Here is a 27,221-nt window from a genome sequence, read left to right on the forward strand (position 1 = left end):
AATGTATGAATTGATACACATTAGGGTACATAAAATAAAATATACAATCAAATAGTAATTAACATGATCAATAACTATATAAACAAAAAAATTAGTTAAGAAAAAGTTAGTTTACCGGTGGTCAGTTAAAAATCATTTTCCAAGTTAAGTGAGCGCCTTTCTTATTTTGCACAAGCTTCAAGGTAACAATGTACAAATAAAATTTTATTATAAAGACTGAAGAGAAGGGACTTTGAAAATTTTGTTGAATTTAAGTATCATGCCCAATCAAAGCACTAGATTAAACAACATAAATAATTATTCTTACTTTCAAATATTGTTATAATATATTTCAGTCCAATTGTGATAGTTTGTATATATTTATATATGTATTATATATATATTATTTATTATATATATATATATATATATTTTGACATTTTTAATAAAAAGTTTGTGTCTTTGATAAAAAAAATATATATATATATTTCCACATTTCCTAAGTTAGGAAACTTGGAAATTGAGCAATTACAAGGATAGATTTTACTTTTTAATTTTAACTCAAATTGTTAAATGCAGACTTACAAAAGTGACGTCATCAGTTTTTATCATCTAATGTAATTGGCAATTCCAAAATGATTTTCAAAAGGAGCATTTTTTTAATTGGTTTGTCTGTATGTAAGACACCGTATATGGACGATTATCTCCTTTCATTAGATATTTTTCACTTTTTTTTTGTTTAACATTGAGTTAACTGTATATTAATTTGTACTGTGCTAATCGCAAATGAGTACACACCAACAGAAAATATATATTCTGAATTCACTTTCAGTATACTTACTTTCTGTAGCATACGATACAGAAGTACGAAATACTCCCACGAAGGTGTGGTATTGATTGCAAACACAAATGAGATTTGGTAACGTGCATACAAAAAAAAAAAAACAAATTCATTCAATGTTAGACTATTGTAAGATGAGTATGCACCAATGAAGGTTCACCATCAGTGTTGCCACAGTTACTTTGAAAATTTAACTTAGTTACTTTACTGATTACTTGACCTTAAAAGTAACCTAGTTACTTTGCTGATTACTTGATTTCAAAAGTAACTAAGTTAGAAAAAGTAACTTTTTTGTTACTTTCGGCAGCTGCCAAGTGGCAGGAATATCACTTATCCACAGTACAAAAAAAACATGAGCTTAACCGTACCCATTACTTGGTAATGTCCGCCACACAAGTTACAGAATGCTGCTCTAAATATTAGTGTAGTTGAAGCCACAGCAACGTAGTGCAGACTTGACATGCCAACACAATACAGAAAGTTCCTAAACGTAAATAAACACACTATTCTCAGTACACTGCCGATTGTGGTCCATGAAAGCAACTGTGTGTGTGTGTGTGTGCGTGTACAGTATGTGCCCTTGTGCGTGCGTGTACGTAAACGTAAAAGTGAGTGACACACACATACACACACACACACACACACACACACACACCATTTCTCCCACCACAGTAATTTTGATGCAGAGCGAGAAAACATTTTTTCTTACTACGTGACATCAGCCGTGCAGCGCGTTCAACCAGCTCACAGACAAAGTTGAGAGTTCTCACTTTTCATTTAATTTTTAATTAAGCTAAGTATTGTAAGTCCTTCAGTGAGTCAATCCTTAACCTCCATGACCGATTGATGGTATGAATAATTAACCCACAATGCATTGCATGTTTAACACTCCAGTAAAACTATGTTCTTAATGTGTAAATAAAAACGTAGCAACAGTCAAATACACTTTTTACTAAGGAAAATAACAAAAATAGTGGGATGACTGTGAAATCGTGCATTTATTTGCACTTTCATGGTACTGCACTGTCACTGTGCATTGTAGAATCAACAATCACTTCCCAATTGCTTTCTTCTATTCATCGGCACAGAGGAGCTTCAGGAAGCATCGTAACACTTTGGCCATTGGTTCAAGTAATGATCCATATCTTGATGCTTTATGTGCAAACGAAAGCACCTGCTGGCCAAGTTATAATCACAGTCAACTGTGTCTTAGGTTACATAATGTGTAATGCATTGCAATGTGGTGGTTACTGTGGCACTTGGAAATTACTATGAATGACCCAAAAAAACAAATATTGTGTTCACATGAAATAATATTGTATAGATTCTGTGTGTGTAACTGTGTAACTGTTTCCAAAATGGTAGTAATCATATAAAGGTCCATCTAAAAAAAAAAAAGAAAAATTTAATATGGTAGAAAACTCAATTGATTTCAGTACTCATAGAAATAGTCATGAAACACTTGGGAAAATACTTTTTAGAGGGCAAATTTCTGCCTAAATTCTACATTAAAAATAAATTCCATTATTTCAAAATAGTTTGTTACGTTATGTTCTAGTTTCTCGAGATGGTGAAATTAGAGTTGTCATGTAAGCTTTAATCGTCAAAATTATACGTGTATAAAAAAATGAGTAAATAGTTCAGTATGCGCGGTCCATCCATTTCCTGAGCCGCTTATCCTCACAAGGGTCGCGGGAGTGCTGGAGCCAATCCCAGCTATCATCAACTATCATCGGGCAGATAGGCGGGGTACACCCTGAACTGGTTGCCAGCCAATCGCAGGGCACATATAAACAAACAACCATACGCACTCACATTCACACCTACGGGCAATTCCGAGTCTTCAATTAACCTACCATGCATGTTTTTGGGATGTGGGAGGACCCACACAGGTACGGGGAGAACATGCAAACTCCACACAGGCGGGGTCGGGGATTGAACCCCAGACCTCAGAACTGTGAGGCAGACGCTCTAACCAGTCGGCCACCATGCCTACACCATGTGTGGTGCATCTCTATAATATGAGTTTCACTTTTTGAGTTGAACTAAACTAAATTCAGCTTTTGACACTATTATAATTTATTGAGATGTACCAGTATGGCAGTTTGTCCATTTTCTGAGCCGCTTCTCCTCACTAGGATCGCGGGCGTGCTGGAGCCTATCCCAGCTGTCATCGGGCAGGAGGCGGGGTACACCCCGAACTGGTTGCCAGCCAATTGCAGGGCACATACAAACAAACAACCAGTCGCACACACAGTCACACCTACGGGCAATTTAGAGTCTCCAATTAATGCATGTTTTTGGGATGTGGGAGGAAACCGGAGTGCCCGGAGAAAACCCACGCAGGCACGGGGAGAACATGCAAACTCCACACAGGCGGGGCCGGGGATTGAACCCGGTTCCTCAGAACTGTGAGGCTGCCACTCTAACCAGTCGCCCACCGTGCCGTATTCCAACTAGGGGAAACTAATTTATGACACAATCTCTTCTGTGTGTCCTGATCCCTTTGCGTCTCTTCATGAATTTGGCAACTTGTTTGCACATATGTGTGCGTGTGTGTGTGTGTGCGTGCATGTGTACGTGCATGCTTGAGTCAGAGAGAGAGAGAGATGATCGAAAATTGACCGTCTTCAGGCTGTAAACGGATTGCCCCCTCTAATTGTATTTCCTGGACTGCTGGCTTTTTTCAAATTCAGTTCAAGTTGCAATGGGTCGGGCAAGTCATAACTTGCTTTTGCCTCCCTCTATGCCCATTTGTCCTTCCCCAGGCTCACAGAAGTGTTTTCTTCTTGCCATGTTATTGGTACAGTGGAATTTTTGGTGATGATCGTGATCAGTGATCTGGTTAAAAGAATTGGGAGTGAAGGGAATTGCAGCAACCAATGCTGTCAAAGAATTTGTTTCAACTTTTGTTTTTGTCTTGTGACTTTCTTCCCCTGGTCACAGTCCCACATTTGACCCCAAATTGCTCCTCTTTTGATCTTAACACCACAATACTCCCTAAAAGGGAAAGTGCATGGAGCCAGCACCTATGTTGGGCACACTGTCCTTGTGAACCCAAACAAATTTTCTAATGATATTTTTTTAAATTATACTTTCAAATAAGCACAGCATGGTCCATCAATGAGACTCTAACATTATGTAGTCATACATACTGATTGATTGCCTTGTCGACACACTCATCTATTTGAATTCAAAATGAGCAAGGATACTTGCCATCTGTTCTGGATTAGAAGCGCAGTCTGAATTGTAAGTGAGGGATATCAGATTCAAAGTGAATTTGTTTCACCCAAACTGTGCTGATAGTTATGGCCTGATCACCGGAAGCATCTCCGCATCTCTTGAGACAATGCACAGCAAGCCGCCAATGTCACAATTTGCTGATTTAGGCCAGTTTGAAGTGCTCACTAGAGCAGTCTGCCTCGCCGACTCTTTGCGCATTCGCTCGCTGCCTGATTACAAGCGGCTTTGCAGCGCAGCCTGGACAGATGGTGAGACAAACCTTCTCTGCATTTACTCATCAGATGGAGCAGGGGAGATCAGCCGACTAGCAACAGTTTGTATGTGACAAAGTGTACAAATGCTCCTTCTTCTTGGCACCTGTTTCAGGTAGAATCCACCTTCATGTTTGACTTATATTAGTAATTCCCAACCATCTGAGTTTACTGTGAGAGATCATCAGGTGTACTACAGGAGATTGTCCAACTTCACCTTTTTCCATTTGATTTTTACAAAAAATATTGACTTACAATGAATAATGTATCCTTGTTCATCTATCTATTCCAACGTATAGTGACAGGCAAAACAATGAAATGCTCTTCCACTAGATGACAAGAAGAAGAAGAATCATCTTTATTGTCATGAACATGCATGCATGCACATGAAATTTGTTCTCTGCATTTTACCTATCACAGTGAACACACACACACTTGTTAGTGGAAAACACTGGAGCAGGGGGCAACTTAAACACCCGGGGAGTAGTTTTGGGTATCGGTGTCAAGGACACCACTGCCGTTTACCCGGGAGATGCTGGTGGATGGTCCGGTCGGGGTCTTGAACCTCCCCATGGTGGCAGGTGATGATCTTAATCATTGGGCTACGACTGACCCAAAACCAACAACACATGCATTAAGCCCTACAGAAACATTACTTGCTGTATTCACAACCATTCATAAAACAGCATAACATTGTTTTCAACTAAGGCCCAGATTTTAACAACCAGTGAGTAATTTGTGTGTAAATTGATACATTCCATTCCATTCCATTTTCCATACCGCTTATCCTCACGAGGGTCGTGGACATGCTGGAGCCCATCCCAGCTATCTTCGGGCGAGAGGCGGCGTACACCCTGAACTGGTCGCCAGCCAATCGCAGGGCACACATAGACAAACAACCATTCACACTCACAATCACACCTATGGCCGATTTAGAGTCTTCAATCAACCTACCATTCATGTTTTTGGGATGTGGGAGGAAACCGCAGTACCCGGAGAAAACCCATGCAGGCAAGGGGAGAACATGGAAACTCCACATAGGCGAGGCCGTATTTGATCCCCGGTCCGCAGAACTGTGAGGCAGATGAGCTAACCAGTCGCCCACTGTACGCCCTGAATTGAGACATGATTTCAGTATGCTGTATACTTTTTATTGTGAAATTTTTATGTAAAATATATGCCTTGCTGCCAAAAAGGCTGAGAAACCTGCATGATGTCAACTTGAGCTGCTTATTTTACCTTACAGAAGAGGAATGCAGGCAGGACAGGGTCAAAGTTCAACCTGCAGCTCAAGGGAGGTCTGCTGAAAATATAGAGGGCAATTTTGACTATTCCCTTGGATGCCTGCTATGCATGCAGCCTGCATGTTTGGCGGCTGATTGTTTTGAGGCGACCGAGCCCTCAAGGTCAAAGTCACTCGGTCGGCGGTTGCTGCTGTGATTGCACTTTTATTTACGCATGCAGCTGCTCATTTGAAAGCACATGTTGTGCTACAAAGCAAAATTTGGGAGTCAATCTTAATCCAAGGTTCTGTTTCTATAGAATATCTGACAACAACAAAAATAAATACTGTGAAAACCATTGAACGGCAACTTTGAGAGAGGATCGCTTAAAGTGACCCCCTTGATTTCATGTCTTGTCTTTGCAGGTTGGAAGAGACAGTGCAGTCACTGCTGCAGAATCAAGGGGTCATGGAGCAGACGGCAACAGAGACAGTGGACATCATGAAGGCCTACAAAGTAAACAATGTATTCATACAATTAAGACAAATGTGGCTAATTTTTATCATATCAGTAACACATCTGAATTGATGGGAGGACTTCATGTGAATAGGTTCCTTAGTTGTATTTTTCAGTTTAGCAAGGAGGAAAGCAATCATGGCTGACCTTGTTATTTAGCATAAAAAGCTGTTGGGGTGGAGCAGGGAAATAGAACGAATATGTAATATTCACAGGGTCACATTTTGGGTCACACTTGACAGTATGTTTGCACACTTGCCTTATTTGTATTCCATTGTTTTGTATATAAAAATGAGAACATTGCAGAATGGGTAATATATATATATATATATATACTTTTGCATCCAGATGTGCAGGGTTTATTTGGAAAAACAGCATACTTTATTGCACCAACCCAATTACAACCCCAATTCCAATGAAGTTGGGACATTGTGTTAAACATAAATAAAAACAGAATACAATGATTTGCAAATCATGTTCAAGCTATATTTAATTGAATACACTACAAAGACAAGATATTTAATGTTCAAACTGATAAACTTGCTTGTTTTTAGCAAATAATCATTAAATTGTATGGCTGCAATACGTTCCAAAAAAGCTGGGACAGGGTCATGTTTATCACTTTGTTACATCACCTTTTATTTAACAACATTCAATAAATGTTTGGGAACTGAGGACACTAATTGTTGAAGCTTTGTAGGTGGAATTCTTTCCCATTCTTGCTTGATGTACAGCTTCAGCTGTTCAACAGTCCGCGGTCTCCGTTGCCGTATCTTACGCTTCATAATGCGCCACAGATTTTCAATGGGAGACAGGTCTGGACTGCAGCCAGGCCAGTCTAGTACCCGCACTCTTACTACGAACCCACGCTGTTGTCACACATGCAGAATATGGTTTGGCATTGTCTTACTGAAATAAGCAAGGGCGTCCATGAAAAAGACGTTGCTTGGATCAGAATAAGAATCATCTTTATTTGCCAAGTGTGTCCAAAAAACACATAAGGAATTTGTCTCCAGTAGTTGGAGCCGCTCTAGTACAACAACAGACAGTCAATTGACAGAGAACACTTTTGAGACATAAAGACATTGACAAAAAAACAGTCACTGAGCAATAAAGGGTTGCTCGTTATCTGGTAATGCTGGTACATTTTTTATTTTTTTTTTACAATTGTGCAAAAAGATGGCAGCATATGTTTCTCCAAAACCTGTATGTACCTTTCAGCATTAATGGTGCCTTCACAGATGTGTAAGTTACCCATGCCCTTGGCACTAACACAGCCCCATACCATCACAGATGCTGGCTTTTGAACTTTGCGTCCATAACAGTCCGGATGGTTCTTTTCTTCTTTGGCCCGGAGGACACGACGTCCACAACTTCCAAAAACAATTGGAAATGTGGACTTGTCGGACCACAGAACACTTTTCCATTTGGCATCAGTCCATCTTAGATGAGCTCGGGCCCAGTGAAGCCGGCGGCGTTTCTGGGTGTTGTTGATAAATGGCTTTTGCTTTGCATAGTAGAGTTTCAAGTTGCACTTTCAGATGTAGCGCTGAACTGCATTTACTGACATTGGTTTTCTGAAGTGTTCCTGAGCCCATGTGGTGATATCCTTTTCACATTGATGTCGGTTTTTGATGCAGTGCCACCTGAGGGATCGAAGGTCACGGGCATTCAATGTCTGTTTTCGGCCTTGCCACTTAGATGCAGTGATTTCTCCAGATTCTCTGAACCTTTGGATGATATTATGGACCGTAGATGATGAAATCGCCTATATTCCTTGCAATTGTACGTTGAGGGACATTGTCCTTAAACTGTTTGACTATTTTCACACGCACTTGTTCACAAAGAGGTGAACCTCGCCCCATCTTTGCTTGTGAATGACTGAGCAATTCAGGGAAGCTCCTTTTATACCCAATCATGGCACCCACCTGTTCCCAATTAGCCAATCAGTTTGAACATTAAATATCTTGTCTTTGTAGTGTATTCAATTAATTATATATTGAACATGATTTGCAAATCATTGTATTCTGTTTTTATTTATGTCTAACACAAGGTCCCAACTTCATTGGAATTGGGGTTGTAATTATTTTAAGCTTCAAATGCTCAAAGTGATCAAGGGATTCAAAGAAAAGGTCATCCAATCCGATTATTCCAGTGAGTGCATGCTTTCGTTGTTGTGTATTGCCATTGAGTGATGAGGGAAAATAAAACGAGGGCAGAATAATGTGGCTAAATGTCATTGCTAATGTGCTCCAGTGAGGATTAGGAGCCAGTTTGACTGATAGTTTGGTAGTTGGCCTGAGGTGCAAAAGCTTTTTTATAACATATAAAAGGAACAAAAAGAAGGTTGGAGATGGAGATGATTTTACATGGAGACAGATATAAAAGAAGAATATAACTAAAAGGTAGGATTGAAATGTCTTATCTTAGTGAGGTCTCACAATGGTGCCTGTGGACTTTGTGGACAAGCGTAAACATGGAGGGCTATTAGTCAATTCCCAGTTGCTGAATAACAGAACGCCAGCATGTTCTCTGCAGTTGCTTTCTGTGCATTCAGCAGACAAACTCAATAACTTGAAAGGGCAGCACGAGGGACATTGTTCCTGCCCTTCTCTCTGCTGAAGCTATTATGGGGTCTTTTAAAGCTGCCTGTTGAGCAGCCTCTGCAAACAAGCATATGGAGCCCACCACAAAACTTTAAGATGCAGTCGCACTGTATATGATTGAAAACCTTATCCAGTACCGTGAAAAAGTATTTGTCCCTTTCTCAAATTCTTATTTATTTGTATTGTTTCCCCAGTAAAGTTTAAGATCATCAACAAATGTAAATATCAAACAAAGATAACACAACCAAACATAAAAGGCAGTTTTTAAATTTGTATTTATTTACTAAGAAAAATAAACTATTCAAAGCTCCCTGGCCCTGTGTGAAAAAGTAATGGCCCCTAAACCCACCTTCAGGATCAACAACTGAAATCAAGCATTTTCTATCACTCGCAATGAGTCTTTCACATCTCTGTGGTGATATTTTGTCTCACTCTTCCTTGCAGAATTGTTTTAAGGGGGCCAATACTTCTTCAAAGCATTGTATATTTACAAGAAATTAAATCAAGTTGGAGACAAAAGATGGAGAGGCCATGCAAACCCCTAAGCTATTGTGAAATGTATGGTCGCGAAACACCATAATAATTACTTTGGTAGTACAGTACACTTTTCACAAAAATCTGGCTGGAACCCTTTTACAGCAGAGCGTAATGAACTATGAACAGCAAATAAGCAGGTAAATTATTAGTTTATAGAGAGAAAATACAACCGCTACACATACCGTAAGCACACGTCAGGTCAGAAAACCAGAAAGTTCATTATCACATACGTCAACCAGGAGGAAGAACCAATAATTTCAAATGTACTATATTGTACTATATTTAGCATATTAAATATTTACAATATCAGCAATGTTATGTGTTAGTTTTGAGTTTGAATTACTGCACAACAAATGTTCTTAAAACTACATTATATCTTTGTTTTTGTTTTGGTCGTTTTGGATGTCACGCTTTTTATCGATGAAAGGACTACACAAACTATTCAGAACTACTTCCATCATATTTTTACATTTCATTCATTCATGTTTTTCATACAAATTTATGTTGCGATATATACCGTTACCATGTAGGGATTCAATTCATACAGAGATATGTATTTTAGGCTATATCGCCCAACCCTAACACACCAGATGCTAACAAAAATGATCCGATTGTGAGAAGCTGCGTCGGCGGTATAAATTCACCAACAGACATGGCAAAGTCCCCACTCGTGAGTTCTGTCTAAAAGGTACAGGCCAAAAAATACTAGGAAAACGGGTACACCTCTTATGCGGCAATTTTGAATGAAGAACGCTTGTGTGTGACTCTTGTTCCGTTTTTGTGCACCAGGCAGACTCCCCATCTTTTTCCCTGAGCCAGTCAGAAAGTGCCTAATTAGAGGCTTATTATTACCAGTAGTTAATTACGGGATACCAGCAAGACCTCCATCTACTCCAAAGATAATTGGCAAAGAGATGTAGGAGGGCCAAACGGGAGCGCCATGAAGGTCGTTGCTACAATTTGGAAAACAAGAGAAACATGATTAGGGATTATGGTATGTTTAGTTGAAGCTGCCTCCCCGTCAACCCATCTGCCCATTTGATCCGCTCCCCTCTTTCTCTCTTCTTTCATCTTGTATGTCATTTTCTCCTTCTGTGATTTCTGTCTTTCACTGCTTCCTCCACCCTTTCCAAACGCTAGTCATCCTTCTTTTTTTGTTCTCAGCCCATATGCTATGGCTTCTTCTTGCCAAATCCCCCCACACTCCCCACGCTACCTCCTCTAACCTGCCCTCTTTGTTTTTGCCTCAGGAGAAACTCTCAGAGGAAGTGCAAAAGCAGCATGATTGCCCAGAAGAGAACAGCCCCCTGCTGGCGACTCAGGTGGAGCCTGAATCTGGGAAGCGGCCGCACGCCGACACCAGCCAAACATACGATAACGATGACAGAACCAAGCTCCTGCTGGAACGCCTCAAGACCCTGGAGGTAACTTCTCTACTGATAGCTTTTTTTTTTTTTTTAAATCACACACCTCACCCCCACCTTTCTTCTTCCACGCTTGATTGTCAACAAACTTAAGACCGACATTCTAGAGCTTCACTAACAGGAAGTACACACAGCACCAGAGATAATTATTCAGCCGAAGATGATTTCCTGTTGCTCATCCTTCAAGTTTGATGAAGAACATTACCTCCAAATTACATTTGAAATACCTTTATCACAAGCTAGGTGCCATTTAATCCTGTCACGCAACACGATGTGATTGATGCACCACTTGGTGGAGCGGCAGGAGCAAGGCAGATGCTATACATCACTCGGCAATCCATTGATTATTGTTGGACCTGCAGCTCTACAGCTATACGAAACAAAAAATTGGCAAACTGCACTCAAACCAGATGATTTATAAAAGTATGACAACATTTGCATCTCATCACTATCAGTCCACATTTATTCTTATACTTCACTGGGGCATGTTTTGTTCTGAAATGCACAGCTCTGGAAAGAATTAAAGGTGCCATATTTTACCAAACCAACTTTTTCTAGTATTTGGGATCTAATATTGTCTCTTTGGTGCCTCAGTAAACATGTGAAATATGAATTAACATCATCCACGCATTCCCGAGTTGCAGATGTTTTTCTGCCGAGAGGCCTGAAATCAGGTCATTCCAATTTCTCCAGCTTATCTACGTCACTAGCGAAGATCCCCGCCTACCTCTCCGCTCCTGAGCCAGCGCTGTCATAACAAACACGTGTGCTGTCACAAGTGGGTCCTCTACATGGAGGCATCCAATCAGAGGAAAGGGGGTGGTCTTAGCCAAATATGGACAAAGCGGGTACATAACTGGGTCGAACAGAAGTTGCTGTCAGAGAGGCCTTTTCTGGACACTCGTATGGCAAAACCAAGGTGTTTTATGAAATGAAATTGACACTTTTATACTAAGTCCAAGTTAGAGAGTCACTCTACTGAGGTCTAAATAGCCAAAATATGGGACCTTTAAGAGACCACTGCAAAAATATAAATGTCTATGATTTGGCTAGTTATTTAATTAAATTTACATTTTTGTTTTGGTCTATAACCCACTGACAATATGACCCCCGAAGTCCAATTACAAATATTGTTATTGATAGCATTTATTTCAGAAAATGAAAAATGGTCCAGTGTATTTTTGATCTCTTTAGATTTTCCAGTTTTATGTCCGTACTGGCTTTTCAGTCTCAATCATTGGTGCTCTATATACTGTATTAGTCTTTATACGCAGTACTACTGAATAATTGCAATGGCTTATGAGTGCATGTCAATCAATTATTCTTGCAGCAGAAGTGCAAGCACATTGTCAGAGAAGCAGATTTGTATTTGTATTATAGCTGATTCTCATTCTTTCTTGCGAATGTTTGCAGTTATTTAAACAGAAAATAATATATTATTAATTATATTTATTGATTTTATTAGTTTATTATTTCCACAATGGGGAAATTAAGATTTTACAGCAGCAAGAAAGACGCATCAAATATCCATAAATATATATTGTATGGGCGGCACGGTGGACGACTGGTTAGAACGTCTGCCTCACAGTTCTGAGGACCGGGGTTCAATCCCCGGCCCCGCCTGTGTGGAGTTTGCATGTTCTCCCCGTGCCTGCGTGGGTTTTCTCCGGGCACTCCGGTTTTCTCCCACATCCCAAAAACATGCATGGTAGGCTAATTGAAGTCTCTAAATTGACCCTAGGTGTGAATGTGAGTGCGACTGATTGTTTGTTTTTATGTGCCCTGTGATTGGCTGGCAACCAGTTCAGGGTGTACCCCGCCTCCTGCCCGATGATAACTGGGATAGGCTACAGCACTCCCGCGACCCTTGTGAGGATAAGCGGCTCAGAAAATGGATGGATGGATGGATGGATATATTGTATGTACATATTTACATCAGGGCATTAGAATGAGCAGAATGAGAGCAGCAACATATCAGTCAACTGTACATGAATAATAAATACTATACATGCATATGTGAATGATGAGATTTTGAAGATCGTCTGTACAAACCGGCTGATTGCGTACGCTAAGCAAAAGGTAACTAATTAATTTATTAGGTACATGTGTGCAGTTTGATGGAAGACCTGTTAAAACAACACCAAGATAATACAGTCACCCCAGTTTATGATCAATACTTTGAGCAATACATGATTTAAGTGTGTTATTTAGAGTGAGTGATACGGATGAAAGAAGGAGTTGCTACAGTAACCATGGTGATGTCCTGGAGTTATCTCAGCTTGCCTTAAAGAACTGCTGAAAGAAGTCGGGGTTGAAGCATTCCTTGAGAGAATAACTTGTTCCTCATTACACTTGCATCCATCTCTTAAGCTTTGGGGATTTAATTTACCTTCCTCCCCCAGAATGTCGGGGGCTATAATTACGTCTCTCGTGTTCCTTGGAAGAATGGCAAGTTCCTCCAAAAGGGCAGAGGGTGAGTGGCGCCAAGCTGGCTGACAGCTCCGAATACGCTGCTGGCCTTTGACAAATTGGAAACCCCCAGAGATCAATACCACTGTCACTGGTCTCTCTGCAAGTGAAGGAGATATTCTTATTAGATCCGAACCCCAAAGTTCAGTATCATGACTCGCATCCCCACGACCTTTTCCTCTGTGGTACCTTGGAGGTTTTTTTTGGCTGCACCGACGCTCTGTTGACCTTTCTAAAGCCAAGCATGATTGTTGTATACACCTCCTTCACTGTCGTTTTTTGTTGCATCATATTAACAATGTCGACACTGACAGCACTGACTGAACAGAGCACGTGTTCCTTCCAGGAGAGGAACTCAGTCTTGGCATTGGAGAATGAAAGCCAGAGGGAGCAGTATGAACGCTGTCTGGATGAGGTGAGTGGCCTTCTCACTTGTCACATGTTCTACTGCAGGGTTGTTTAAACCTTTTCCTCTGAGGGCCGCATAAACAAAAATCAAGGGATGCAAGGGCCACTGAAATTATTAAACACACTAAAATCAATCCATCATATATTGAACAACTGCTACACACAGCTTTCTGTTAAAGGTGATAAAAGGTCAATAGTTTGACATTGTTTCAAGATTTGGGGGTGCCCACGGTGCTGTATCCCACTGGAATAGATCCAACCCTGCACTGAACAGATCTCCACATTCAGAACCAAAACAAGAGCAATCTGTAATACCCTGACAATTTTTAAAGTTACTTGAAGATCATTAAATTCCATATGTCCACAAATTAGACCTTGGCCAGCGCAGAAATTGGAGCAAACCATTTTTCCTTCTGAAATGAAATTATCTTTATCACCTTGATGAAGAGACATTTTACTATTTTGTTTGTGAAGTTTTTTTGTTTCTTTCTTTCTTTCATTCTAGAAAAGCTCTATACAAAAACAATTTAGTAGTACTGTAATAGTAGTAGTTCTAGTAGTAGTAGTCGTAGTCGTAGTAGTAGTAGCCATTGTCAGGGGTGTCGCACCAGTGGGGGATATGGGTTACCCCTCCACTTTTTCGACAGCCACACTTTTCGTGCTGCTCCACCACCCATTTTTTTCTTCAAAATAACTATGTGGGCTGTCCATATATCCATCGATTTTCTGAGCTGCTTCTCCTCACTAGGGTCGCGGGCGTGCTGGTTGCCAGCCAATCGCAGGGCACATACAAACAACCATTCACACTCACATTCACACCTAAAGCCAATTTAGAGTTTTCAATTAACCTACCATGCATGTTTTTGGGATGTGGGAGGAAACCGGAGTGCCCGGAGAAAACCCACGCAGGCACGGGGAGAACATGCAAACTCCACACAGGCGGGGCCGGGGATTGAACCTCGCTCCTCAGAACTGTGAGGCTTACCAGTCGGTCACCGTGCCGCCTATGTGGGCTGTATCAAAGGTTATTTTTAGTACGTGCTGCGGGCCACTAAAAAAATGGATGATTGGCCACCAATGGCCCCTGAGGCGTAGTTTGAATGCAACTATTCTACCGTGTACCCTTAACCTGAGGTCAATTCACATGCTGTCAATGCACGATAAAATGTCCATAAAGCTGTATGTTGGCTTTGATACAGCACAATTATCTTTGCCTTGTGGTTGTTTTCGAGCTGAAAGCTGCTTATGGTTTCACATGGGGGGAAAATATCAGTGTAGCTGCTTGCTGAATCACTGTGAGTGGGAGTATATGGTCCGAGGAAGGTGAGGGGACGCAAGCAGACAGCATCAGCATCTGCTGGAGGGTGGAGTAGATTGGAGATGAAAGTGGGTGATTAAAGAAGATTATTGTTTACATGAGCTTGTTGAGTGTGTGGGCAAACACATTAAGTTGTCAAATAAGAGACGAGTACAATCAGATGCTGAGGCTCAACTGACCATATTTACTCTCACCTTTCCTCATTCAATAACCATGAATACTCCCGAGCCAACTTGGACTTAATGAGGGATCGATAAGCAGTAATGCGAGCCGCTACTCTACTGACACTGTGGTTAGAGTAAACACGTGGTCCAGCACAACAGCACTTACGCTACATACACCTCTGCTCTGGTCTGGCACTACATTACTCTGTTTCACTGGTAGGAAATTGAACTTTTAAAGCAATAACAGTCAATTTTCACTCAAGCACCTGAAAAATATAGGGACACCAGCCATGGAAGAAATAATCATCATCATCATAATTAATAATACTAATAATAGGGGCCTTTCATAATCTTTTCCCACAAAAATGGACGCATATAATTTTGCCAGTAAGTATTCATTTTTTTTATGTTTGGTTGCTATTCATTCTATTACCATATGCCATCATGTAGCTGAACTTTTTGATTTGTCTGTGTTGTAATACATTTACAGTAGGCTTTACACGATCAGGATGTTTGGGGCCGATCAGCGAGTTTTCAAAAACGATAACCGATCACCGATCCGATCACAAGATGGAGGAATGTGTCTATTTAAATGACCTGTTTATTTACTATATATACTTGTGTACTTAATTGCTCAAAAAAATTATATTTACAATAAATAATGTATCTTTGTTCCTATATTTATGCCAGTGAGGCATAGTGACAGACAGAACAAATGAATGGTCTTCTATTAGATGGCAGGCAGTAAATACAGTAATTAATGTATCCACTTTTTGTGACATTTTTTTTTGTTGGTGTGCCGTGAGATTTTTCAATTGTAAAATATGTTCCTTGGCGCCATAAAGGTTGGAAATCACTGCTCTCGTCAGATCGTGTATTATAATCAGTCAGGTCAAATCAAGATTACATGACAGAAATAATGGGTGCTAATTTACTGTAATTAAATTACTTTTTTTTTTTAGTAAATTACTTCACCCACACCAAAACTTTAGAGCATGATTCGACAGAACGGCGGCATGGTTACGTCCAACCGTTCGTGCTAGCAGTAGCTTGCTCGGCTACATAACATTTTATTGCCTGCTTGTGAGCCGTATCGTATTAAAAGTAGGTGAACATACCTCAAGCAAGCCTCAAACGAACGTCCTCTCCTGTCCTGAGCACCGGTGACCACCAACGCACGTTTTTCCCCATTTTGTCCTTATTATACTGTCGGCGCGCTCCACTGTTGTTGTCATCGCCACGGTAACGAATGTATCCGGTCGCATTTGAGTTGACAAGATAAAACCCAATGATCATAAAAAACGGGATGTGGTGGTATCGGAATACAAGATTTTATTGCAGTAGTCAAAGAGCAAATTTGTCTTGTAGTCTGATCCGGGCATTAGACGTGTTGTCTGTCCCACACCGCCGACATGTTTTTTTGTTTTTTTTGTTTTAAATAACTTCATTGGCCGTCAGATATTTATAGTACTTCGTCAAAAGACACGCGACAAGGCTAAAAATAAACTAGCTTTTGGATTCAAATATACTGTGCACACGGCGACGCGGAGTAAATGTCTTTTGTGGAGCCGATCAATGACGTCATTGATCGGATCCGCGAATTATGACATTAAAGCCCATCAGCCGATCAGCATAAAATGCTAGATATCGGCCGATACCAATCAGCCCGATAAAATCGGTGTAATGTCTAATTTACAGTATATTTTGTTCTTTAGCATTAGTTTATACAGTATATACAGTATGTAAATGTAAATGTTATGTAAAGGTTTGAGCAGCACATGTATTTTGGCACATCTAACTTCCACTTGAAAACACTCAGTTTCTTAAACAAATGTATCGCTGAGCCAATGCAGAGTAAAGATTTTGTTGCCATAATTACTGGGGGCTTAGCTAGGGTGTTACTCGGCGAGTGGCTACTTGTTGTCAAGACTGAAGAAAGAAGAAAAGCGAGCCCCTTAATTGAGAAAGAAAAGCATCATTTGTATTTTCAATAGTGGGGGATGTATTTTATCACCAAGCCACCAAATTACACTTGCCAATTAGTGTGCGGATCTGTCCACGGTGTGCGTGCAGCGGGCACATGCACATCGCCAAACACGTCATTAACTTCGCCAAACAACGCTCTTAGCTAATGTTAATCCGTGCTAACACTGCAGCTCCGCTTCCCTTTTGGCTTTGGCGTGCTAGTGTATCCATGTAGTCTGCCCGTCGCTTGCAAATGGCAGATCTTCACCCAGTCTAGCTGCCAAGTCGAACTTGGTCTGGGGGTGGTATCATGTATATTAACCAGACTGTTACATCACAGTACAGCAAAATTCATAACAGCTCTCAAAAGATTGACTTGGTTGCATCAGTTCACACTTGATGGGTTGGCACCTTAAAGCCAATTTGTTTACAAGCAAAATGTAAATTTTCCATAAAATGTCCCTTTACGATTGACCTTGCTCTTGTCTCTCTGCATCCCTTTCAAGGTCGCCAATCAAGTCGTGCAGGCACTTGTTACTCAGAAGGTTTGTCTATTATTTCCCCTCCATGAAGCAAATGCTCACACGCACAGTGTTTTATTTTCTGGCTCTGTGTTGACACCAGGACCTGAGAGAAGAATGTCTAAAGTTGCGCACTCGAGTTTCTGATTTGGAGCAGCAGAATCGGGTGCTGGGGATTTTGTTCCAGCAACGTATCAAGCCCACCTCCGAGCTGCTCCTACAGGTAGGCTGCGTCACCCCAACAGCAAGGAACCTTTTCTGAACTGAAGGTATTTTCCACTTGGTTTGCTCTTATTAGGCTGCTTGGTCTCAGCTGATAATGAAGAGAATTTGATGAAAAAATGGGCTGCAAAGTGCTGATTGGTTTATCTTCATATTCCAAGTTTCTCTTTGAGGCTGTGAAGTAAATGACTTTGCACTTCTTGCCTTCTAAAGCAATGTGGTTTTAGATTAGCTGGAAATTGCCTCAGATCATTGCAGCTCCACCTGAACACAAGCACTTTATTGCAAAGCGCCAGGCTGAAGGAAAGAAAGCTGAAGAAATGAGCCAGACCCACCCATCTGTTGTTAGTGATGGTATAATATTGCAGGTATGGAAGGTCAGCACCGGGGCCACAGGGCTCCACACTGTCAATATGAAAACAACAGGCTGATAAAAAAAAAATAAAAAAAAAAGTGGATAGGACTGTCAGGGCTGAAAAAAAATTATCTAATAGAACAGAGAGAGGGTCAACAGGCATAAAAGGAGAGCCAAGGGAGATAAGAAGGGAAGAGCGGCGAGTTGAAAATGAAGCTATCAGTGAGCCCTAGTGCCACAGGGAAAGAGGAGTAGGCAAAAAGAGAACAAGTGCAGTGGGTGTGTTGTCAATCTGAAACATGGCAAAGGCTTCAAGTGGATGGTACAGTAATCATGTTACTGAGGTCGAGCTTGTTCAGCCTCTGCAGTGATTTTCTTGCAATCCAAGGTGTTTGAGCTACAACGCAATCACAAGATTATGTATTTTATTTCTCAATTGAAATGAACGGGAATAAATGGGCATGATTAACAATCCAGATTGTTGTGCAAACTTATTATTGTTATTTAGTAAAAACATTGAATAACTTTCTTCTTTACTGCAGCTTCAAGTGCTCGAGATTTAATTGTGTGCTACAGTATTTGAAGTCCAGGTCTGAAGCTTTTGCTTATCAGTAATTAAACTGGTCTCTCATTCCCCATGGGCATCTTGAGCTTCCCTGATAAAAAGCCACCATGAATTCGATGGTGTCGTCGCCATCCGCCCACCTTCACTGCCTCCAGTTTAGGCTGCATATTTGTGCCTTATAGGAACAACAGTCTAACCAGGGCTTTTGAAAAAGGTAGAAAACAATGATGGTTGCGCTCTGTTAGAAATGATGGAGTATGGGTGTGCAGCCAGCCCTAACGAGTCTGTAGTGCTTATCAAATATGGCCGGCAATTGGCAATTAAGTGTCCATTATTTGGGACAAACGCTGCACTACTTCAGGGCCTCAAGGACAGAGCATGACCTCATTGCTGCTATTGTACTTGCAGCACCTCTTGCTTGCTAATGTCACAAAGGCTGAATAGAACCGCAAAAGAGTATGCACATTATTGTTACATAACTGTTTCTTTTTTATCTTCCTTTGCTATTATCACAAACAAAGGCTGAATAGGACCACACACACAAGTGTATACACTTTATTGTCAAAGAGTGTTTCTTAATTATCTGGCTTTGCTATTCGTATACAAAGGCTGACTACGAGCACATAAGAGTTCTGTATCCACATATTGTCATGAGTGTTTCTGATTTATCTGGCTATATATAGTGACAAATCAGTGTAGAGTGGGTGTTTTTCTTTCTCTCCAATATTTATTATCCTGGTATTAGAAATGTTGATAGGAACAAGTGAGACTGTCAGTCATCAACTTCTTGTTGAAAATATAAGTACAGTATTTACATAAAAAACTGCAGGCTTGTAAATGTTTTGCAGTGTATTCAACTTTGATTCTGGCCTTGAACCCTAAAAAGGGAAAAATCCATGCGGCCGTGCCATCCACTCGACTTTTTGGCCGACTACAAACCCCCTCCCTCCTTGACCCAGCGACACTATCGACTGAATGCTTGATGAGGATGCTGAGGAGGTGAAATTTTACACCTTACGATAAGATCAGAAACTCTGTGACACTTCAGCCACTCCCAGGAAGGCTGGATCACTTTGACATTGACATTTTACCTTTTAAAAAATGAAAACGTTCAAGTTGCCTAAATTATATCACATACACATTTAGGAAATGTAAACCATAGAAATGGCATTCAAATTACAAGAAGCTGTAGTACTGTGGTTATCTCTAGAATTTTAAATATACTGTTTTGTGCTTTGGCCTCAGGCAGTCATTCAGGTTTACTCATGAGAAACGACTGGTGTCTCATTAGTAGCTTCTTTTTTTTACCCTCTAAATGTTCAAGGCATATGAAGAAAATTTTCAGTTGCAGCTGGTTGTTGAACTGCTATTTACTATGACATTGTTTCTTAAACATATACAAACATAAACTGTACTGTGCTCTGGCAGGAAATTCAAATTAAGTTAATTTGATCATGGGCAAGCCAGACTAATTAAACTGTAAGGTTAATACATGGAGCTTTATTTGGTTTGTCTTCTTCAAACTCAAGCAAATGAATTGGGGGAAATATTAAAAGGGGTCCCTTATTCCCTCACGCAATTATTTCTGGTTCACTTCTTTTTTATTCCAACTTTATGTCTGTGAGTTGGAATTCAGGCTGTGCATGAAACCATTAGGGAGGATCTGATGGATCTTTTGAAGAAATAATGTTAATATACTGTATGACGTTACCCCATTCAAGCTCAACATGCATTTTGTGCTATGTGCTGCACAAATTCATAGCAAGACTCCTATTAATTCCCCAGAATCCCAGATGTCAAGTGTTCATAACTTTTGCATTCCAGAAACTCCAGTCACGGATCATGGATCTGTCTGCGGCTGACTTGCTCCAAGAGCCCGAGAGAAGCAAGGCTTTCTTACTGTCCAGGAACACCGATTCTGCTTCGACTGTAAGCTTTTCTCTTTTTGGTACTGGTACCGAAACTGTGCCCTGAAGCTATTGAAGAAATCATTACATGATATTAAAATACAGCCCTTAGTATCAAAAGACCTGACCCCTACCCACTCTTAGCAGAAATAGCTCATGGTATCAGTTAACACTAAGAGGAATAAATCCTTGTCATGTTACCAGAAAGTAATCGATCGAGATGGTTATCATTAAAAATGACTTTATGGGACAATGTGCTGCATTAGTCACCTTATATATTATGTATTAAGGCAAGAAAAGGAGTTGGCTGTGAAATAACAATGCCCAAAAAGGGTAATTTAAATTGTTACCTATGTGCAGATTTCCTTGTGTTACGTTCATTAAATTTACATTGTACATATACAAAATAAAAGATAAGCCTACGAACAGAGGTGTTCAGTTTTCTAAATCTCAGAATCGTTTTCATTTTGAATATCTCACAGGAGATCCTTTTGAATGGAAAGTTAGGTTTGCCCATCACAAAGTGTCTGAGCCAGCTGAGTCTGACAGCGCCGATGCCAGTGTACCCACGCAGCAGCTGTAGCAGCAGTGAATTGTCCCTGTCAAGCGCATGCAGTGAACTCTCTAGCGGCTCCTACACCTGGAACGATGGCCGATCCTGTGGGAAAGTGGTAAAAATTGTTTTCTTCATTTCTCCAAAAGCATGTTTGATAAGGATTTTAATCTTCTTTTTGTGTGTTTGACCCACTCTCAGCATTCATCTCTCACCTGGGATAAGAGCCTAAGTTTGGGTTCATCTGCCCCAGGTAACATCAGCGCCCCACTGGAGGAACATACGCCTACCAGGCGCAAGGAGACCAACATACTAGAGGGACTGAGAAAATTACAGAGGAGGAAGCAAAGGTCCTCATCTTCATCCAGGGTCTCCAAGTCCGGCTACAAAGACTGTATGAACTCTAACGAAGGCATTTACACACTTGGTATCAAGAGTAGCAGTAAATGTCTATCTAAGCCCACCCTTGTTGGAAGAGCATCGGTTCTTGTAGGAAAAAAGTTTTTGTATGATTCTGACGATGCAGATGATGAGCTTGTGCAATCCGGCCATGCAGCTGACATCCCCAATAAGGACAATTGGTTCTACTGCAAGAGGCTCTCCCAGAGCATCTCTGACACGCTCTGTAGCTGGGAGGGGAAACAAGACAGTGGAGGTGTGGGTGACAATAGCTCGGGCGACGGTGTGGAGACCAAGCCCCCCACTGAATTTGACTCAAATGAGCGTCCCGAGAAACTCACAAGTTTCATCAGCAGCTGTCTCACCGAGGGTGGACGGCCATCAGCTTTCACTAGAGTGTCAGTGCTGCATGTTACCCCTTCAGACCCAGAAGGTTCCAATTGCTTTTCAGATATGGACGATCTAGAAGAACTCAACTGTGATTCTAGGAATTTGCAGGTGCCCTTAAGCCAAGGAACAGAGCAAGTGGAGACGATGTCCCGGGATACTTTCAAGCCGCTCATGCCACAACGCTTGCAAAGGGACCAAGTACGAGCCCAGTCTGCGGATGGGAGACCAGAACCTGTCAAGACACCTAAAGAGACAAATAATTATCTGTCCGAGGAGAGCATATTGGCAGTATTTGATGCACAAGGGGAGCCAATTGAACTAAGTCCTCAGAATCTTACCAAGGGTGGTGGACCTATAATTGGTATTCCAGTTATCAAAGTAGTGGATAAATACAATGAATTAGCCCCTCAGGAAAAGCCAACAAGGCAAAAATCCACACATACAGGAAACTACACAGTCCTTGATTCTCCAGAGAAGCCATCTGAATATCAGCTCAGGACTAGCAAAACTAATAATTGCAGAGGGGGCAATTCAGATCGTTTATCGATGCAGCTTACTTCACAGAGGAAGTTAATCAAACCACCCAGCAGCCGAGCTAACAAAGGACATTCTATCCCGCCTCTAAATGATTCTGCCAGTTCTGTAGCTGGTGGGTCAAAACTACGAGGTTGTAATAAACCTTCTGCATCTCCAATCAGACTGTCAAGGGGCACTACCACTGAGCTGAACAGTGGAAACTCAGGAACTCCTAGTCAGGAGAGAACACCCCCACCTCCAATCACTAAAATGTCCAGGTTCATCAAGAGCTCCCAGAGCCCGAAGGTGGTGAACTCCAAGCTTACCAATAGGTCTGAATGGAGTAAGGGCTCTTCCCCCAGTTCACCTCGACTCTCAAGGAGTCATTTAGAGTATGCTGACAATTGTGAACAGCCAACCAGAGACAAACACTGTGAAAGCATAACAAACAAACTCAGGTCCCCTTCACCACCCCCTCCCCCTGGTCGCACCACCTCCTTACTGATCAAACCAAATTACGAGGGGTCACCTGAAGCACATAAAATAGGGGTGGCTCTGCCATCCACACCAACCACTGTGAGGGGCCCTCCCCCAAGTTACTACACCTCTCTCCAACCAAATATGCAAGCGACACTACCCATTAAAGATAAAGACGTAGACATGGATGCCGGCTATGGGACTGCACTTGCACCTCAGAAACTGGTTGACAAAACCAGTCAGCACCTTCAAAAACCCTCTGGCATGACACCTATTACAGGCACTCCCACGCGGAACACCACAAAAGACTACCTCCCTCCCACAAACTCAGGCTTTGACCTGGAGTCTGAAAATGCACCTAAAAGCTCAAAGAATGTCCCTCCTCCGTACTGTGCCGTCAGAGGGTCCTCTCTTTATAGCTCATTTGCAAGTAAGAGAGGGTCCACCCATGAATATGACCACCAGTCTGTGCAGAAATCCTCAGTTAATTTATCAGTTTCACTTCAGGAAGCCCCTCAGACGAAAAAAGAGCTACAAAACTTAAAACATGTTATCAGTCCGCCAAGCCCAGTTGTGACTTCCCCTAACTCATCAGAAAAGGGTCAAAAGACTCGCATCTCGATGGGGTTCAAAGCATTTTTAAAATATCCCCCCAGCCATAAACGTAGTCCCTCTTTGCCAGACAAGCAAGAGAAAGATCATATCAATTTAGTTTCCAAGGAGACTGTGACTTCAAACGCCTCTAGCCAGTGTGACAGCTTGCAGCCTGCGTACAGTATTGATTCTCCACCCAAGATGTCTGTTACAGAGGCAAAAGGTGAGGTTCACTGGAGCTTACTGGAAGAGGCAGTAAATCCCGTTCTGACACCAGAGGAGGGGGATGTCTGTGATAAAGGGAAAAGGAGTAGTCAACTTTTCTCTCGATCCATATCCATTACTACCAAATCCCATCTAAAGCCAGCCTTGGGAATGAATGGTGCTAAAGCCCGGAGCCAGAGTTTCAGCACCAACTACAATGAGAAACCCAACACCAATATTCTGGAGGGTCCAGGAAAAATCAGAACTCAGATCATCACCAACTCAACAGAAAGGGGGAACTCTCTGTCGAGACAGAGTTCCCTGGAGGTACCCAGTGTTGGATTGGCAGAGAGTCCAATCTATTCCCCCAGTTTGAGGCCCAACAATCAAAATGCACCATCTGAGAGAACCTCTAAATTAATCTCCAAAGGTGAGGAATCTCAGAGCACAGTGAAGGGACAGATAGTCACATCACCCTCTCAGGAGGAGGTGTGCAGTTTGTCCATCAGCGAAAAAAATGGTCTAAATAATGTATGTAAGCCTGGACAAGTCACCTCACACTTTCAGCCTCCAGCCTCTTGTCCTTGTAATTCAGAAAACCTGGTGCGAGAGACAGGAGGCACAGCAACCAGCCCTAATGAGGAAGAATTTAGCTCAAGAGTAAAAACCCAGACAGACTCGCCAAACAAACCCCCAGATATAGAGGACAAAAAAAATTGCCCATCAGCCTGCACTATTGAAGAGAAGGTCATGATGGGAATTGAAGAAAATTTGCAAAAATGTCAAGAACAAGAGAAGGTCGTTGTTAGTGAGGCCAAACAAAAGACGGGTCCCTCGCTGGCAAACTGGTTTGGCTTCCGGAAGAGCAAACTTCCAGCTCTGACTGGAAAGAAAGCAGACTTGCCCAAAGGAAAAGAGGAAAGGAAAGAGACGAAGATTGGTTTGGTGCTCGGAGGCAAACAGACAAAGTTGGACAAGAAGAAGGAGAAAAAGAAAAATCACATTATGGAGGCGCAGAATCATTCAGAGATGAACAACAAGCTGACCTCCATCATGGACCACTGCAACAATCAAATGGGCCAGATTGCCAGTCAGATCCAGTGCACCACAGCGTTCATCGGCAAAGACCAGTTTGTGAAAGAGCTTCTTGGCAGGTGTGTAAATCAACAAGACAATCACAAAATAAATGAATTACTCTTAATTAATTACTGATTACTTCCTGTCACTGCAGCTATCTTGAGTTGTGTCTCAATCGAGTGTATCAAATCCTTCAAACAAATAGGTTGTGTTCATTCAAACATGAGCCCCTACTGCTCACAATGTGTGTGAGAAAAACAAAAAACAAATCTCAAACACAGCTGCCTGTTCCAGCTCTGACTCCATGACAACTGTTACACAGGCACATTGCATCGCTTCACTCCATTGATCTGTTGTTTTTTCACACCCTCTGAGAAGCATGTTTTTGGGCATTTTGTGGTCACACAAGTAAAGGCAAGATTTTAAGCAGCCTTAAATAGATCCTTAAATAACAATATTTATCTCTTCACAGAACTGTTGGAAAGGGCAACTTAGTCACTGCATTGCCGACAGGGATCGCCACGCCTAAGAAACATTCTGAGATGAAGGGAGACATGAAGATTTATCCAGACGCTGCTGTGAGTGGACATTTTGCTTTGTTGGGATGAGCACAAATTCATAGATTGGACTCCTTTTATATGCTCACATCTCACCACAAATTAAGGTGTCAGGACACACAGGAACCTTAAATAATCCTTTGCTTTCTGTCTTCATTGTTCAAAATCACACCACTTTGTACATGGATGGGGTGTTCTTGAGAGCTGAAAAAGGAAATTTAACAGAGGACTAAATGCAGACAAAAAGAGAGCCCTGCAGAATAATGCAGGAAATTTAATCCTGATGTGGGGTTTTGATAGCAATGAGGAGGCTCCTTATCAGAAGCACTCAATTTGACAAAGGGCCATTTGATACCATTCCCGAGCCTTCCATCCATCTTCTACCCACTAAACAGCACAAAAGAAAGACACTTTATGACCTCTGCAACATTTTTCACCTCACACTTGAATAACCCAATTGCCAACGATAGCAACTACTATATAATTGACTACACTAATGTACCCACTTTACAATGTTGACGATGAAAGTGTAGCATCTAGTCATTGCATACTGAGGCCATTTTGTGATTTTTACTTCACAGACCCTCCTAATGAGTCAGAAGCTCAACATAAGGGCTGATAAAGAGTTGCACATGGCAGATGCTGCTGGTCAGGACCGCATGATGGGTAAGTGTTACTGTTGATTGTTACTGTTGGCTGTTTCAGTGTTTCAGAATGACGTTACGTAATGTGGCAATGCTTTAGTAGCCAATGAAGTGGGGAACAAACTAGATGTATTAGCTTGGAAGACATGATGGTTATTATTGCAGTGTGATGCTCTTATTCAGCAGATGGGATATACAGCATGTTTGTCACTCAGGCATCTATCTTTAAAGGTCATGATGACTGAGTGGCCGCTGTGTTATCACAGCTTTTATTGTGGAAAGTACCAAGGTAACCTTTATAAAATTCGACCTTCGACGGAAGATATAATAAATTATGTCCAGTCGGACAAAAAAAAGTCCATCTCACATCATTCTGTTCTTAAGCACTTATTAATATAAATTAAATGTTTGACAGCGGTAATGCAAAACTATACAGAGGTGATGAGCCGATGAGAAGTGAGCACAGTGATGGATGTCAAGAGAAGAAAGGGGGTGCTTACAACCTCAGGTGAAACTATTATGAGAAACAGGAGCAAACCAGAAAGCTAAATTCCAATTTGATAGATGAACTAACAGATGACATTCTCTATAGAATAATCTACATTTAAACAAAAAAAAAAAGAAGCTCTACGAGCAAGTCAATTGGAAGCTTTCTCTATGTTTTGACTTATGCTGCCTAAGCAAAAAGAAGCCTTTTTATGGTCCAGAGCACAATAACAATAAATACATCAAAACAAATAGAGGCTAACCATCAAACAATGAAGGTATCATCACACCAGCCTTCTCGCCTCCGAGCATGCAGCCTGGATGTGATAGCAGATCATGAAAAACTACATTACGTCCAGTTGCTGTTGCCTCCGGCTGGAATTACGGTGGAACTTGTTATAGTTTGCTTATAGGGGGCATTTTGAACTGTCAGGCCTGATTTAGTAATCTATGGTTGCCTGCACTCTGCGCTTTCTCTCCTACATATAAACCCCCCCCCCCCCCCCCCCCCCCCCCCCCACCTCCCAATCCCCCAAACACTCACACCCCTCCCCTGTGTTATTTGCTCGGAATTTTAATGCTGTGCAGCGAATGTTGTCAAGTGAGTCAAGCAACAAGCTGTTTATCAGTGCATGTTTACATCAAATTATTTTCACAGGTGCTGCTCGTACCTGTCGATGTCAAATGCATCATGTGCACACCAAACAATTTGAGCAATGTTTTTGTTTTTAATTCTTCAACTGGCACAAATGTTATACGAATGAACAACTTGCAGAGCCTCATTGGACAAAAATTTCAGGACAGAAGACC

At 41.4% G+C, this 27,221-nt stretch overlaps 1 protein-coding gene across 11 annotated transcripts in view; it reads left to right on the top strand.

The window, feature by feature from the left end:
* LOC133479653 (nck-associated protein 5-like) overlaps positions 1 to 27,221 on the top strand; it is a 103,623-nt gene that overhangs the window by 69,284 nt on the left and 7,118 nt on the right. For 8 of the 11 annotated variants that reach the window (XM_061776969.1, XM_061776916.1, XM_061776899.1 and 5 more), the window contains 10 exons: positions 5,963 to 6,053; positions 10,447 to 10,620; positions 13,436 to 13,504; positions 17,451 to 17,489; positions 17,569 to 17,688; positions 20,432 to 20,536; positions 20,997 to 21,185; positions 21,269 to 24,801; positions 25,197 to 25,302; positions 25,863 to 25,947. In XM_061776969.1, the coding sequence (XP_061632953.1) occupies positions 5,963 to 6,053; positions 10,447 to 10,620; positions 13,436 to 13,504; positions 17,451 to 17,489; positions 17,569 to 17,688; positions 20,432 to 20,536; positions 20,997 to 21,185; positions 21,269 to 24,801; positions 25,197 to 25,302; positions 25,863 to 25,947 (4,511 nt within the window). Of the gene's footprint in view, positions 1 to 5,962; positions 6,054 to 10,446; positions 10,621 to 13,435; positions 13,505 to 17,450; positions 17,490 to 17,568; positions 17,689 to 19,460; positions 19,607 to 20,431; positions 20,537 to 20,996; positions 21,186 to 21,268; positions 24,802 to 25,196; positions 25,303 to 25,862; positions 25,948 to 26,999; positions 27,013 to 27,221 lie in introns of those variants that run through there. The other 3 variants (XM_061776977.1, XM_061776906.1, XM_061776987.1) reach the window with 3 other exon arrangements.

Source organism: Phyllopteryx taeniolatus, chromosome 1 (assembly GCF_024500385.1).
Source record: "Phyllopteryx taeniolatus isolate TA_2022b chromosome 1, UOR_Ptae_1.2, whole genome shotgun sequence".
In the NCBI taxonomy this organism is placed as follows: Eukaryota; Metazoa; Chordata; class Actinopteri; order Syngnathiformes; family Syngnathidae; genus Phyllopteryx; species Phyllopteryx taeniolatus.